Raw genomic sequence first — 12410 nt, 5'->3', positions numbered from 1 at the left:
TTAAGGTTCTACTACGATATAAGATTATATTTCCAAACTTGGAGGAATGGTCAAACATGCATTTTGGAGTAGTATTTTAGATACCACATAGGATATAGATTTTACCCAGCAATTTTGGGTAAACATTGCTAAATAAGCTGTTCTTTCCTGAGGGACGGTATCCTGGTGTAGTCAGCAGGGTCTTACTGTAGAGATCTTGCCAGATTGGCTCACCAGAACATCTTCTGGAAGTTGTAGCGTGCATCCTGAGCTCTGTTTGATGCTCAGGTGACTTGCTGGGAAGAAAGAAAGGCAGATGTTCTGGTTTATAGTTTCCTCCGGACTCTGTTTCTCCTGATCAGAATACCCCAGTATCCCCTGGAGAGACTCAGGGAGTTTTGTTATTTCCTGAATTCCTGCAACTGCCCCCTCCTCTCCAACTTCAGGAAAGATAAAATCAAATCGGAGGAAGTGAGAAATCCCTGTAGCTTTGGCATCTTGCCTCTCAAAAGTCCCCAACAATAAGACTGTTATTGGAACGCATTATTTTCAAGTTTCTTCGAACGGCTCAAAGAAGCTCCAAGAGACCCTGAGTTTCTGAAGCCTCATGGGAGATCAAAACTCAGCAAAGGGAGCTTCAGGACACACTGCTCTTTTTCCTCCCTTCCTCTCCTCCCCCTTTCCTGTCTTTTTTCCCCCCTTCCAATTTTTAATCTAGCATACAAGGCCATGGATTTCATTATGGCAATCCCCACCAACGTTCTCACTGAACTGATCAGAACTGAATATTTTTGAATGTAAATGAAGACACGCTCTTACCTTGATTTTTGTCTCCTGGCCCATCTGGAGCGAATCCAAGAGCTCTATTGTCCACGGCCAAGCTGCAGGGGACCTGCCTTGAGTGTGTTTCCTGTGTCAGTGAAGATGATACATGTATACTCACTATTCTTCATAGAACACATTGAGAGCATCTTGTGCGTTCTTTCAGGTACCTTAATGTTCAGTCACAAAGTCAGGATGGTGGCAAGTTGCTATGATAAATCCAATCCCAGAAATATTCAGAGCCATCAGTTCACCCAATGGCTCTTTAGTTTTTTCATTTTGGAGCAGAGTCTTCTCTAGGGCCAGCTTTAGTCTCGCTGTGAGAAGAAGAGTTGGAGCTCATAGGGCCCTGAGAATAGGCTTATATTTACATCTTGCCTCATCAGCATCTTTAATTTGCATGTAGATGTTCACTCCGGGGTTGTTTGGATACAACTGGGTGGGAGAAGCGGGCAGGTGGATGAAAGGAGTTAGAAACGTTTTTTCTAGTACTCCAAGTTGACGTGCACATCTTATGAGTCCCTCAGACAGTCTGCATGCAACAAGCTCTTAATTTAGATGCCGATTTTACTGATACGCTTGACAGAACACTCTTAGAAAACACTTTACATGAGATTCTTTAATAGCTCTTTCCTGGTGGTTGTGTACTGTTGTCTCCCTCGATAATTTTATCATTGGGGCTGGAACAAAGGAGTTTAATGGTGTAGTATACTGGAGTTGAGAAATAGAAGTTAGTCTTGATATTCTTTCAATCCAGTGGAAACGTGGTAGTTGTTGAAATACATCTTTTTAAATGTTTATTTATATATTTTGTGTGTGTATATACATACATACAGACATACATATGTGTATACACACACACACACACACACACACACACATATACAGGAAGCTGTTATGGAGACCAGTAGAGGGCTTCAGGTGGCCTAGAACTGGAATTACAGACAGTTGTCCGCTCACCACGGGCTAGAAACAGAACTAGAGTCTCATGGAGCCATAAGGTGAAATAGCTCCTAAAAGATCTCAGGAAATTTGTGAAGATTGGGAGATGCACTTGGGAAACAATGTAATAGGAGTTCTTGCACAGGGTCTACTTTCTCAGACTGGTGGCAGAGCCTGTGTTTAGCATGCAAGAGGCCCTACCTCCCTGAACCAGATGGCCAACACACACACACACACACACACACACACACACACACACACACACAAAAATAAAAGAAAAGAGGATATATCCTTCACGAGATGCAACTTCAAAATCTACATTTAAAAATCCCCTTAAGTAACCTGGGGATTGGAGATTTTCATTTTCTCCTCCCCTCCTCCATCATGCTAAGCTTATTTATTTTCTATTCCTTGGGTATCTTATCTTAAAAGTTCATTCTATTCCAAGGAAATTTTATTTTCTAGGTTTCTCCCCAAATATCTTTTCACGGATACCAAATCAATGTCCATCTCTTAGCATTTTCTGCACGTTCTTGTTTTTACTGCTGAAAAGATTCTGGTTAGAGTCTTTGCATTCTTATCTCTGCTTGTTTACTGAGTTTTCAGTGAGCTTTGGAAGGATTAAATTGTCTTTCACTTTCAAAGGTAAGGAGCTATTAACCAGGTTTCTTTTTCACAGACAGTTGCTCTGAGTTCATGGGCCACAAAAGTCATGACCGAAATGGGCACACTGCTGTCTTTTAAACTTGTATTTTAGTTAGGTAATGCCTGCAGTCAATTAAGATAAAACGAGAAAAGTACAGTAGTCCACACAATTCCTCCTCACTTGTCACAATGCTACCTGTCATCCGTGACGGTATTAGGTACTCATCTTGAAGTCATAGACTATAACTTTGAAGGGAGTAACATATTAATAAAAGCGGTAGCTGTAAGTGGCAACAATTACAATTTATAAAGTGTTCGACATATATTATAAAGATTTCATTGTGCCATAGATAACAACAACAACAACAACAACAACAACACCCCAATGGATTTGTGGAAACTTGCCTGTCAAATGTCCCAGGCATGTTTTATCTTGGGCTTACTTAACTTACTCATGAAGCAGCTCAACAGCCCCTCCCCCCACTTTTTTTTCCAGAGGAGAGAATAAGGTTGGTATGGTCACAGGTACCTGATACCTTGGGATTTGGGGTGGCCCAGTATTTTGAAATGCTAAGAGCCTGTCATTGCAAACTTAGTGTAGCCTCCCCCATTTGCTACTTTTCTTTTCTTGTTTGTTTGTTTGTTTTTGATTTTTCGAGACAGGGTTTCTCTGTATATCCCTGGCTGTCCTGGAACTCACTCTGTAGACCAGGCTGGCCTCGAACTCAGAAATTCGCCTGCCTCTGCCTCCCAAGTGCTGGGATTAAAGGCATGAACTCCTGGCTATTACTTTTCTTTAACTGTTAAGTCTCTAATATGTATGAGCTACCAAGTTGAAGAGACTCTTTTAAGTCCCGAAGACCTAAGCCCTCAGTCCTAGCATTTAACCTTTCTACAGGACCCTCAGCAAATTCAATAAAAAGAAATATCCATGAACTACTATATTTTAGGTAATTCACGCTTTCCTAAAACCTCTTTGCTGAAAGAGCAAATCAGTTTGTTTGTTTGTTTGTTTGTGTATTCGTTTAACGAGAATGGGGCAGCGGTGGTGGTGAGTGAACTTACTTGGAAGTTTACTGCAATTCTCTATTGCGGTAAAGAAGAGGTTAAGAGGGACCAGGAGGATTTTGAAGGCTTTGGTTTGGGAGGTTCCATTTGGAGAAAGGTGCAGGGGAGACTGGGATGGAAAGGGACCCAAGACAAGTTCTCATTCGTTGAGATTTCTGCTTCTGAGTAGTTGAAATCTCACCTGAGGGCGCAATTGGGCACTCCGGGCGTGTGGATGGAAATATTAACACGCAGAACTTGTCTGAGCAGCGCCAGTGAGGGCCTGGCAGGGATCGCGCGTCCCCTTTAAAGGTTCCCGAGCCGGGCTGGAGAGGGAGGAAACCCTGAGCTGCAGGCTCTGAGGGGGAAACCCACGAGCATTCGAGCCGAAAGGAGGCAGCGTGAGAGCAGAAACTTCAGACGCTGCAAGCTCCGGGCGGAGCTCGGGCGAGCCTCGGCAGCATCCTCTCCCTCCTGCTCACTTTTTTCCAACCACCCGGGGCCGCACGGAGCAGACTGTCCGAAGCTTTCAGGAGCACGGAGTAAGACTAGCCACCCCGGGAAGTTTGGGCTGCAGCTTGGTTCGGAGGTGCGTTGAGCACGCCCCGGTAGTAGCAGGACCCGGGACGATGCTGGGTGCTGCGCCGGGCTGGGGGCGCCCGGAAGGCGCGCGTGCATCCGCGGTCCTGTTGCGGTCCCCGGTGCCCTCCGCATCCCGCGAGTGATGGGAACAAGGGCCCGCCCAGGCAGCCGCTGTCGCCGTACCGCCCCTTCACTCCCTCCTGGTGCGCGGAGTCACCCAGGCGCACCCCGTGAACCTAGAGACTGTTCTCCCCAGCTGCCGCCGCTACCTTGACTGCAATCGCCGCCAGAGGGGGTGGCCTGCTACTCGCTAGCTCTCTGGTAGACGGAGGAGCACTTTTTGGGGTGCATCTCTTCATTTGCTCTCACACCCCAACTTTGCAATCGCCGCGCAGCGGCGCCAGGGCACACGCTGTGGAGGCGCACGCCGGGAGGCTCAGCAGGACTGTGGAGGCAGGAAACCGCACAACTGCTCCTCGGTTTCGGCTCTTTGTTGTTCGCCTTGGATGAGCCTTGGAAGTGGTTGAGCCTCTTCGGAAACCCGGGGCCAGGGAAGGCAAACCTTGGAAAATTTTCTTCGCAAAGGGCTCTGAAGGATTGACAAGCCTCCGGAAAGGTCGACGAGAAACTGCCCTGCAAACTCTTGGCGGATCGACTCACGTTGCTTATATTAAGCCTTTGTGTGTAGGGTGTAGGGTGTGTGGCTTCCATAAATTTGGAGATCCCCGCTTCTGCTCCCTTCTCTTGGCATGAGACTGTATGCAGGACCTACCCGAGGACAATGATCGCGGAGCCTGCACACTTTTACCTCTTTGGATTAATATGTCTCTGTTCAGGTAACCTGCGCCCTCCTTCTTCACCCTTGATCTCCTTTGCTTGTCCCCACTCCACTCTTCATAATAGGACCCTGAACCCTGAATTGACTCTTGGCGACCTTCTAAGGCCAGAGGGGCTCGACCCTTCCAGAACTTCTACAGCGAAAGGTTTCTAGTTTCGCGTTTGAAGTTGTCCCCTCTGGCCTATCACCCCAAACTCTCCTGAAACATCCCAAACCTCTGGGTAGACCTCGGCCTTTCTCCAAGTTCGGGGCACGCCCAGCTCACTCTGGGCAAACGCCTGTCTAAGCACTTGGGTGGTAGGAGACAGCGGGTTGTCCCGGAGTTTTGGTCTCTTAGGATTAGGCCAAATGAGTACCATCCATCTGAGGGATCCTTAGAGGGGTGCTGGGGTGGAGGGGCAAGCGGCGCGGGGTGGGGGGTGGGGGTGGGCTTGTGATCCCGCACTCCCCAGGAATCCAGAATCTGGTCCTCCCCTCCATTTCTGAGCACAACGGGTTGTTAGAAGTTGTTTTATGTAACCAAAGTCTGTAATTAAATTTGATTCTGAAGAAACTCGAGGGAATAACTCCTTCTCTTGGTAGGATATAAACTAGCCATTGCCTGGCTGGGTTTAGAAAGAAAACAGGCAGTTGCAAGTAAGTTGCCTGGTAGTCATCATTGGGGAGACAGAACAGAAGATTGCCTTAGTATTTGTAAGATGACTAGTTCTGCAGCTGCATATGAAGTGTTGGAAAGATGCAACTTAAGAAAGCTTCTGTCCTAAGAAAAGGCACCGTGTGGGTGTTTGCAAACAGTTTTCCTGTACCCCTTAAGAATCTTTAACTGTGGATGACTGAATCGTCCACTCCACTTCTGTTTCCTCCCTCTTGGTAGATTCTGGTTTCAATCATGGATCCTGTTTCAGTCCTACACACACACACACACACACACACACACACACACACACTGCACCTTGGGGAATTATAGCCACGTACTGAGCGAGCTTCAAGTTGCATCAGGGCCTAAAAGTTAGAGTCACTTAATTTGCATAATTATGAAATCATTTTTTAAAGCTAGTTCGAACATTTGTGATGTTGACTCTTTATGTTTAGATCAAAGGTTTTACTTAAGCCAAGAGGCTACAAAAGGATAAAAGGGGGGGGGGGGGGGAAGACCCAGGAGAGCTAAATGATAGTAAAGCCTAAGAGAAGGTAAGCTCCTGGGAGACACTCCCTGGCAGAAAGTTAAAAGACCCATTTGAACTACTCTAAATAGGAAACATGCTAAGTTGTTACTCCTTTGAAGAAAACACAAATTGAAAATTTCAGACCGTGACTATCTTGTCCGTGTCACTGTGGATGGATGAGAAGATTCAACCAACTCTTTAGGGGTGCCGTCCCCCACTTCTAACTGTCCCCATTCAGTGTGTCAGCCTTTCTTCTCAGTTTGCTTATCTAGATGGCTGAACAGTTCCCCACTCCTCACTCTCAGCCATGGATGCAAATCAGAACCCACGGAGATCTGATCTCTCTCACTCGCTCTCTTTCCTCTGTCTCCCCTTTAGTTTAATTTACAGCCTCCGCTACCTTTGAGATTTTTTTTGTTGTTGACTCCCCTTCTCTGTTAAAGTTTGTTCACGTGTGTAAAGGGAGGTGCCAGTGTGATGGATGGGTGGAGGGGTAGATTACTGAAGATAGGGGGATTACTAGTCATTAGTCACTGTTGGAGCTGAGTTTGTGTGTGTTGGGACATTTTATCATGGCTGTAGATTAAAGATAGGGGTCACACTAATAGGGTTTCACTGAAAGCTGGTCCCGTCAAGCCGTCAAACCCTGTCTTCACTTGGGAAATATATGTGTGTGCGTGTGTGGTGGGGGAGGTGGAGTCTTCACTCATGTTTAATAATGTGATCAATATTTAATATCTGAGATCGGAGCCTGAGTAGATAGGAGGCGTCTTTAGCAGCTTACTGCTAACATGATTCCTGGTGTCTTCTTCACAGACTTTCTGTGGAAGCCATTGGGTTTTCCTGCCCTCAGGTTGCATGTCTGCTTTGCTAAGTCCTAGGCCAGAAGGGCCCATGTAGCTGTTACCTCTACACTCCCGTTTAACCTGCAGCTTTTAGAAAAAGATTTATATAAATAAATATATTTTATGGGTAGGAATACACTCTCGCGCCTGTCTTCAGACACACCAGAAGAGGGTATCTGGATCCCATTACAGATGGCTGTCAGCCTACTAGGTGGTGGCTGGGAATTGAACTCTGGACCTCTGGAAGAGCAGTCAGTGCTCTTACCTACTGAGCCATCTCTCCAGCCTCAACCAGCAACTTTTGTATTTCTTTCCTACCTTTTACTCACGGATGCTATTTTAAGTCTGGATTTGCGACCAAACCATTGGCCTTCTAGGGCGACCCTCATGACCCTGGGCTGCTGTAAAACACCTCCATTGATTTGGAGAGAGAACACAACAACAACAAAAAAAAAAAAACTTAGCAAAGTTAGGTAAGTGACTAGTAACGTGGGTGTGTGGGTGTGGGCGAGACACCTGGTGAAGGAATGAATGAAGTTCTTGAAAGATTGTGTTTCGTGTTTTGCCTCCAGCCCGAGATCACAGCCTATCACTTGTTAATGGAGTGTATTTAAGAGAAATGTGGTGAGCTTAAATAAATCAAAGTGTACCCAGGGCATAAGGCGCCTTCGACAAGATTTAACCTGTAAAAGCATCTATTGATTGTCAGTTCTCTTTTTCTCCCCTTTTTGTTTTTAATACTGGCTGCCAATTTAACAAAGTCTCCAGCTATCTTCAAAGACACTATAAACTCCATGTTGGTGTGTTGGTGGCGCATTGAGCATTAAGTATTAAGGTGGAGAGTGTTTGCTTTCCTAGCCTTGAGAAAAAAAAAAAAAAGAAAACAGCTGAATGTTCTAAAATCACGGGACTTTTCTTCTGTGAAGCTAAAATTTGGGGGTAAAGTGAGCATTTCTCTGGCAATTCGTTTTTAAGGTAAATTTATCTAAGCCGTTGTTAGACCTGTGTTCTTGTCTATGGATGTGTATTTTGGGGGTGAGGCGAGGAGTGGTAGCTACCCTGAGAACAAACCAAAACTGTCTCTCAGGAACACGCTGCTCCGTCACAAGCATCTTCTTCCAAAGCGTTTGGCTCAAACTTTCTTTTAGGGAAGAAATGATTGAATTTCCTATCAAAGTTAGGGTAAGATCTGAATTTCAAATGATGTGACAGTCACTTACCACTTTCTTTTTTTTCTTTGGGAAGGTGGTGTTTCTCTCCATATCTTGTGGAACACGGTTCACTGTTTGAGACAGGGTCTCTCTTCCCTTTTGTATCTCCTCTTCCCCTCCTCTTCCTACTCAGTCTTCTCTCTATGATGCCCCTCCCCACATGAGTTTTTGTTACTTTCAACCCATGGTGATTAGTTGTTTTTTTTTTAAATTTTTTTATTAGATGTTTGCTTTATTTACATTTCAAATGTCATCCCTTACCTCACTTCCCCTCTGAAAACCCCCATCCCATCCCTGCTCCACCGTTTAGATTTTTAAATTTTTAAGATATATCATTATTGTGTGGGCCTCTGTGTGTGTGTGTGAGAGAGAGAGGGGGGGGGGCTTTGTGTGTGTGTGAGAGAAAGCTCTGTGTGTGTGTGTGAGAAACAGAGCTCTGTGTGTGTGTGTGTGTGTGTGAGAGAGAGAGAGAGAGAGAGAGAGAGAGAGAGAGAGAGAGAGAGAGAGAGAGCTGTGTGTGTGTGAGAGAGAGAGCTGTGTGTGTGAGAGAGAAAGAGCTTTGTGTGTATGTGAGAGAGAGCACTGTATGTGTGAAACAGAGAGAGAGCTCTGTGTGTGTGTGAGAGAGCTTTGTGTGTGTGTGTGTGAGAGAGCTCTGTGTGTGAGAGAGAGAGAGAGCTCTGTGTGTGTGTGTGAGAGAGAGAGAGAGCTGTCTGTGTGTGTGTGTGTGTGTGTGTGTGAGAGAGAGAGAGAGAGAGAGAGAGAGAGAGAGAGAGAGAGAGAGAGAGAGAGAGTGCCTGCGGGCACATGTGTGTGTGAGCTACTGTTCAGCTGTTGTGGTATGTACTTGGACGTCAGGGGACAACTCTCTGGAGTTGGTTCTCCCCGTATCCCCCCTTTGATATGGCCTGCCCCTTGCTTCTCTTGTCTTGTGTGCTGTACACTAACTGGCTGCAAACCTGTGGGGGAGCCTCCTGCCTCTGCTTCCCAAACTCACCAGATGAGTCCTAGGACTCAGATGAACTACCAAATCCAGCCTTTGTACATGGTTCCTGGGGGTAGGGGGTAGGGGGTAGGGGGTAGGGGGTAGGGGGTAGGGGGTAGGGGGTAGGGGGTAGGGGGGCGGTCATCTTCCTATTGTCAAGCTTAGGTGTTTTACCTGCTGGGCCAGCTTGCTGGCCCGTATTATAATTTTTTAATTTTTAGATATAGAACCTAATGTTAAAATCCAACCTTATGTTGAAAATCCAACCTTATGGATTGTACATATAAAGACCTAAATAATTTTATGTCTTTAAAAAAAGAATCTCTCTATCCCCATATAGGTTCTGTGACACATAAGATTTGTGGTTGAGCCGGTATAAAAGAGAATGCTTACCTGAAGACGTTTTTCTTAAGTTTTACTATGACACATGAAATACTCTCATGTCAAAGTGGTATAAAATGCTCCCTTTCAGCGAACAGTGACAGTTGTTTACTTACTTTGTAGAGTGAGCAGATTTCAGCTGTAACAATGTTTATAAAGGAAAATAGCTGGGTCCCAGGAATCAGGTTGGAAGGAAATTTAGGAAAAACGTTATTTAATAAGGTCCGAAGTGTCAGATGTTAACTTCTGTGCTCATAAAAGATGCAAGGGCAAGATTTATGGCAACTTCTCAAATTTATTTTCAGGTGTGATTGTGTCATATGCTCATGTATGTGTGAGAGTGTTTCTGACTTTGTGTGCATGTTGTCCAGCGGGGACCTCAAGTGAGAAACCCCATCAGTTTCCACCTCACTCCTTTGAGGAGACAGGTTCTCTCATTGAGTGTGGAGTGGAGTTGCCAGCCAGCAAATCCCTGTGATCCCTGTCTAGGCTGCACTCAGTGCTGGGGTGATAGGCCCTGCCTTGCATTTTGTGTGGGTGCTAGGGATTTGAATTAATTCCTAAAGCTTGTAAGCAAAAGCATGCCAGATCATGTTCCTAGACCTTAATTTCTTTTAAAAAAAACTTTTCAGTTCTTATCACAGATGTAAACCACACTGGTAACTTGATTTGTTTTTTTAAGTTGAAAATTATAAGGAAATCAAAGTTAGGGCTAAGGTAATCTACATAATATGTAAATTTGGGGGATAAGAGAAGGCAAAGAGAAAAGAAAATAGAAACAGAAGTTTAGAGAAATGCAGTCAAGGATGAGACCCTTAGTTATAAGGTTGGGATTTTGTTGGGTATTTTTATTTTTTATTTTTTTGCTTGTTTTGTTTGCTTGGTATGGGGACTCATTGAGGAGCCCAAGTTTGCTGCAATTCACAGAGATCAAATGCTAATATTAAGGCCTGAATCACAGTATCCGGCCCTTAAATAGGTCAGAGAAGTGTAAGGTCGGATGAAGCTAAGGGTTAGGGTGCTTGCTTGCCTGTCTTGTGCCAAGACCTTGAGGTACCATATACTAATTCTCTCCCTCCCCCCCCCTCTCTCTCTCTCTCACACACACACACACACACACAGAGAGAGAGAGAGAGGGGGGGGAGGGAGGGAGGGAGGGAGAGAGGAGAGGGTGCATAGGACGGTGTGGAAGGCATAGTCCATTCTAAGTGGGTCCCATCAATGTTTCTTGGCCACACACAGCTAGAGAATCAGCCTGGGAGGATTTCTGAAAATCTGATACCAGTGTTTGTGCTCCGTGTTTAGCCACAGTGTGGAGAATTAGATCTTTTACATTTTCTAAAACTAAAAGCAGTGGAAACTCATTCGCATCTTCAATGCAGCAAATGGCTTTCTTTCAGACTGTAGTTACTAAGGCTTTAGAATCTTGGCTGCTACCTATGTTCAAAGGTGCAAACACTAGTTTGCCTACAGTCATAGCCGCCTGGGGCAGCACACCTTTGCTTAGGGGAGGTAAGTAAAGTGACAGAAGGAAATGATTTTAAACATGAGATCGAGTTCGAACTCCGGGGTGAGGTACAGAACATTGTGATGGTTTCTAGGAGTGTCTGAATCATAGACTTTCACTTATAACATTATGAGAACCCTACAGCAGGAAATACAGATGAAGCTGGGATTTGAACCAAGCTTGTTCCACACTCTTGATGAATGTGTATTGTCCAAGTCGAGACAGAGAATGGAAGAATTTAAGTTAAAAAAATAAGAAATTATGGCTCAATCACTTTTTACTTTACTAAACTGGTTTGAACACTTGGGACTTTGAAAAGAGGGGGCACATTATGTTTCCTGTTATTAACAAAATGGGTTTTAAACCTTTCCATCATCCAGAAAGGAAGGCCATTCTTCACATCTAACTAGATCGTATTCTGCTTTGATCCCATCTGGGCTGGAAGAAGGGGACTCCGCAGATGTCAAAACACGGTCTGCTGGAGACACAGATGGGTATAGATCCCAAGTTGTGTTTGGGAAAATGAATGCTGTTCTCTTTCACCCACACTCCTCAGGAGAGGATTTTTTTTTTCCCTCTCTGAATCTCAAGGCAAATAATTGGCACTTGTCAGGGAAGAGCCTGTGGAGAGACAATCATGTCCCCCGTGGTTGCGCTTACCCTCTGGGTGAGGGAAGGAAGGACTGCCTGCCTTTTAGCAGTAGATGAGCCTTCTGGTTGATTGCCATTCACAGATGACTCACTTCATGCTTACTGATCATGGAAGGGTCGAGCATTAATACCTGGTTGATCAGCTGGTTAGAAACTGCTTATGCATAGCCAATAAAGTTGCCGTCCCGTGGAGATCAAAAGACCACCTCCTTTGCCATTCTCGATTAGAATGGTTTCCCTTCCTCTATCTCCACTTTCAACCCTTTAGTTCAATCTTGCTGCTGACCAAGAGGAAGCCAAAAAGATTATAGTGTACAGGGAGGTAGCTTTGATCTCCACCCCTCTCTTTCTCCCTTGCTATTTCTAACACTGGACGGTGTCATATTGCTTCCTTCTTGGGAGAGCTAAGCCTCATTACCCATTGTCCAAAACAGGCTTGTACAAATTTCCTTCCTTCTTTTTCTTTGGCTTACAGACATCTTATGAGAGTGTCTTTCTACATTTAAAAATATTTTGAACGCCATGACTGTGCATATATTTCTGATTTCATTCATGGAGAGAAATCCCACTGTGGCTACAGCTGTGCATAGCTTAGTGCTGGAAAAGAAATCTTGGTCGTGTTTCACTTGGTTTCTTTGTGGGGGTAACTTGTATAGATGACAAAGAGTGAGCTAGTCGGTCAAGTCTGATGTTACATAGTCTATCAGCTTAATGCCTGTCTCCCAGTTTGACAGTTAAGTGTAGTGTTGAAAGCACCATCAGATGCCAACAGAGTGTTGTGGTTTAGTGTTGAGTGGGAATATGTTTTT

The 12410-nt window shown here is 45.0% G+C and overlaps 1 protein-coding gene across 4 annotated transcripts in view; it reads left to right on the top strand.

Moving 5' to 3' along the window:
- Positions 1–3762: 3762 nt before the first annotated feature.
- Positions 3763–12410, top strand: part of Robo1 (roundabout guidance receptor 1) — a 399556-nt gene continuing 390908 nt past the window's right edge. For 2 of the 4 annotated variants that reach the window (XM_052158079.1, XM_052158077.1), the window contains exon 1: positions 3763–4853. In XM_052158079.1, the coding sequence (XP_052014039.1) occupies positions 4799–4853 (55 nt within the window). In that variant the 5' untranslated portion in view covers positions 3763–4798. The remainder of the gene's footprint in view (positions 4854–12410) is intronic. The other 2 variants (XM_052158080.1, XM_052158078.1) reach the window with 1 other exon arrangement.

Source organism: Apodemus sylvaticus, chromosome 15 (genome assembly GCF_947179515.1).
Source record: "Apodemus sylvaticus chromosome 15, mApoSyl1.1, whole genome shotgun sequence".
NCBI lineage: Eukaryota > Metazoa > Chordata > Mammalia > Rodentia > Muridae > Apodemus > Apodemus sylvaticus.
This window is presented reverse-complemented; position numbering and strand designations above follow the sequence as displayed.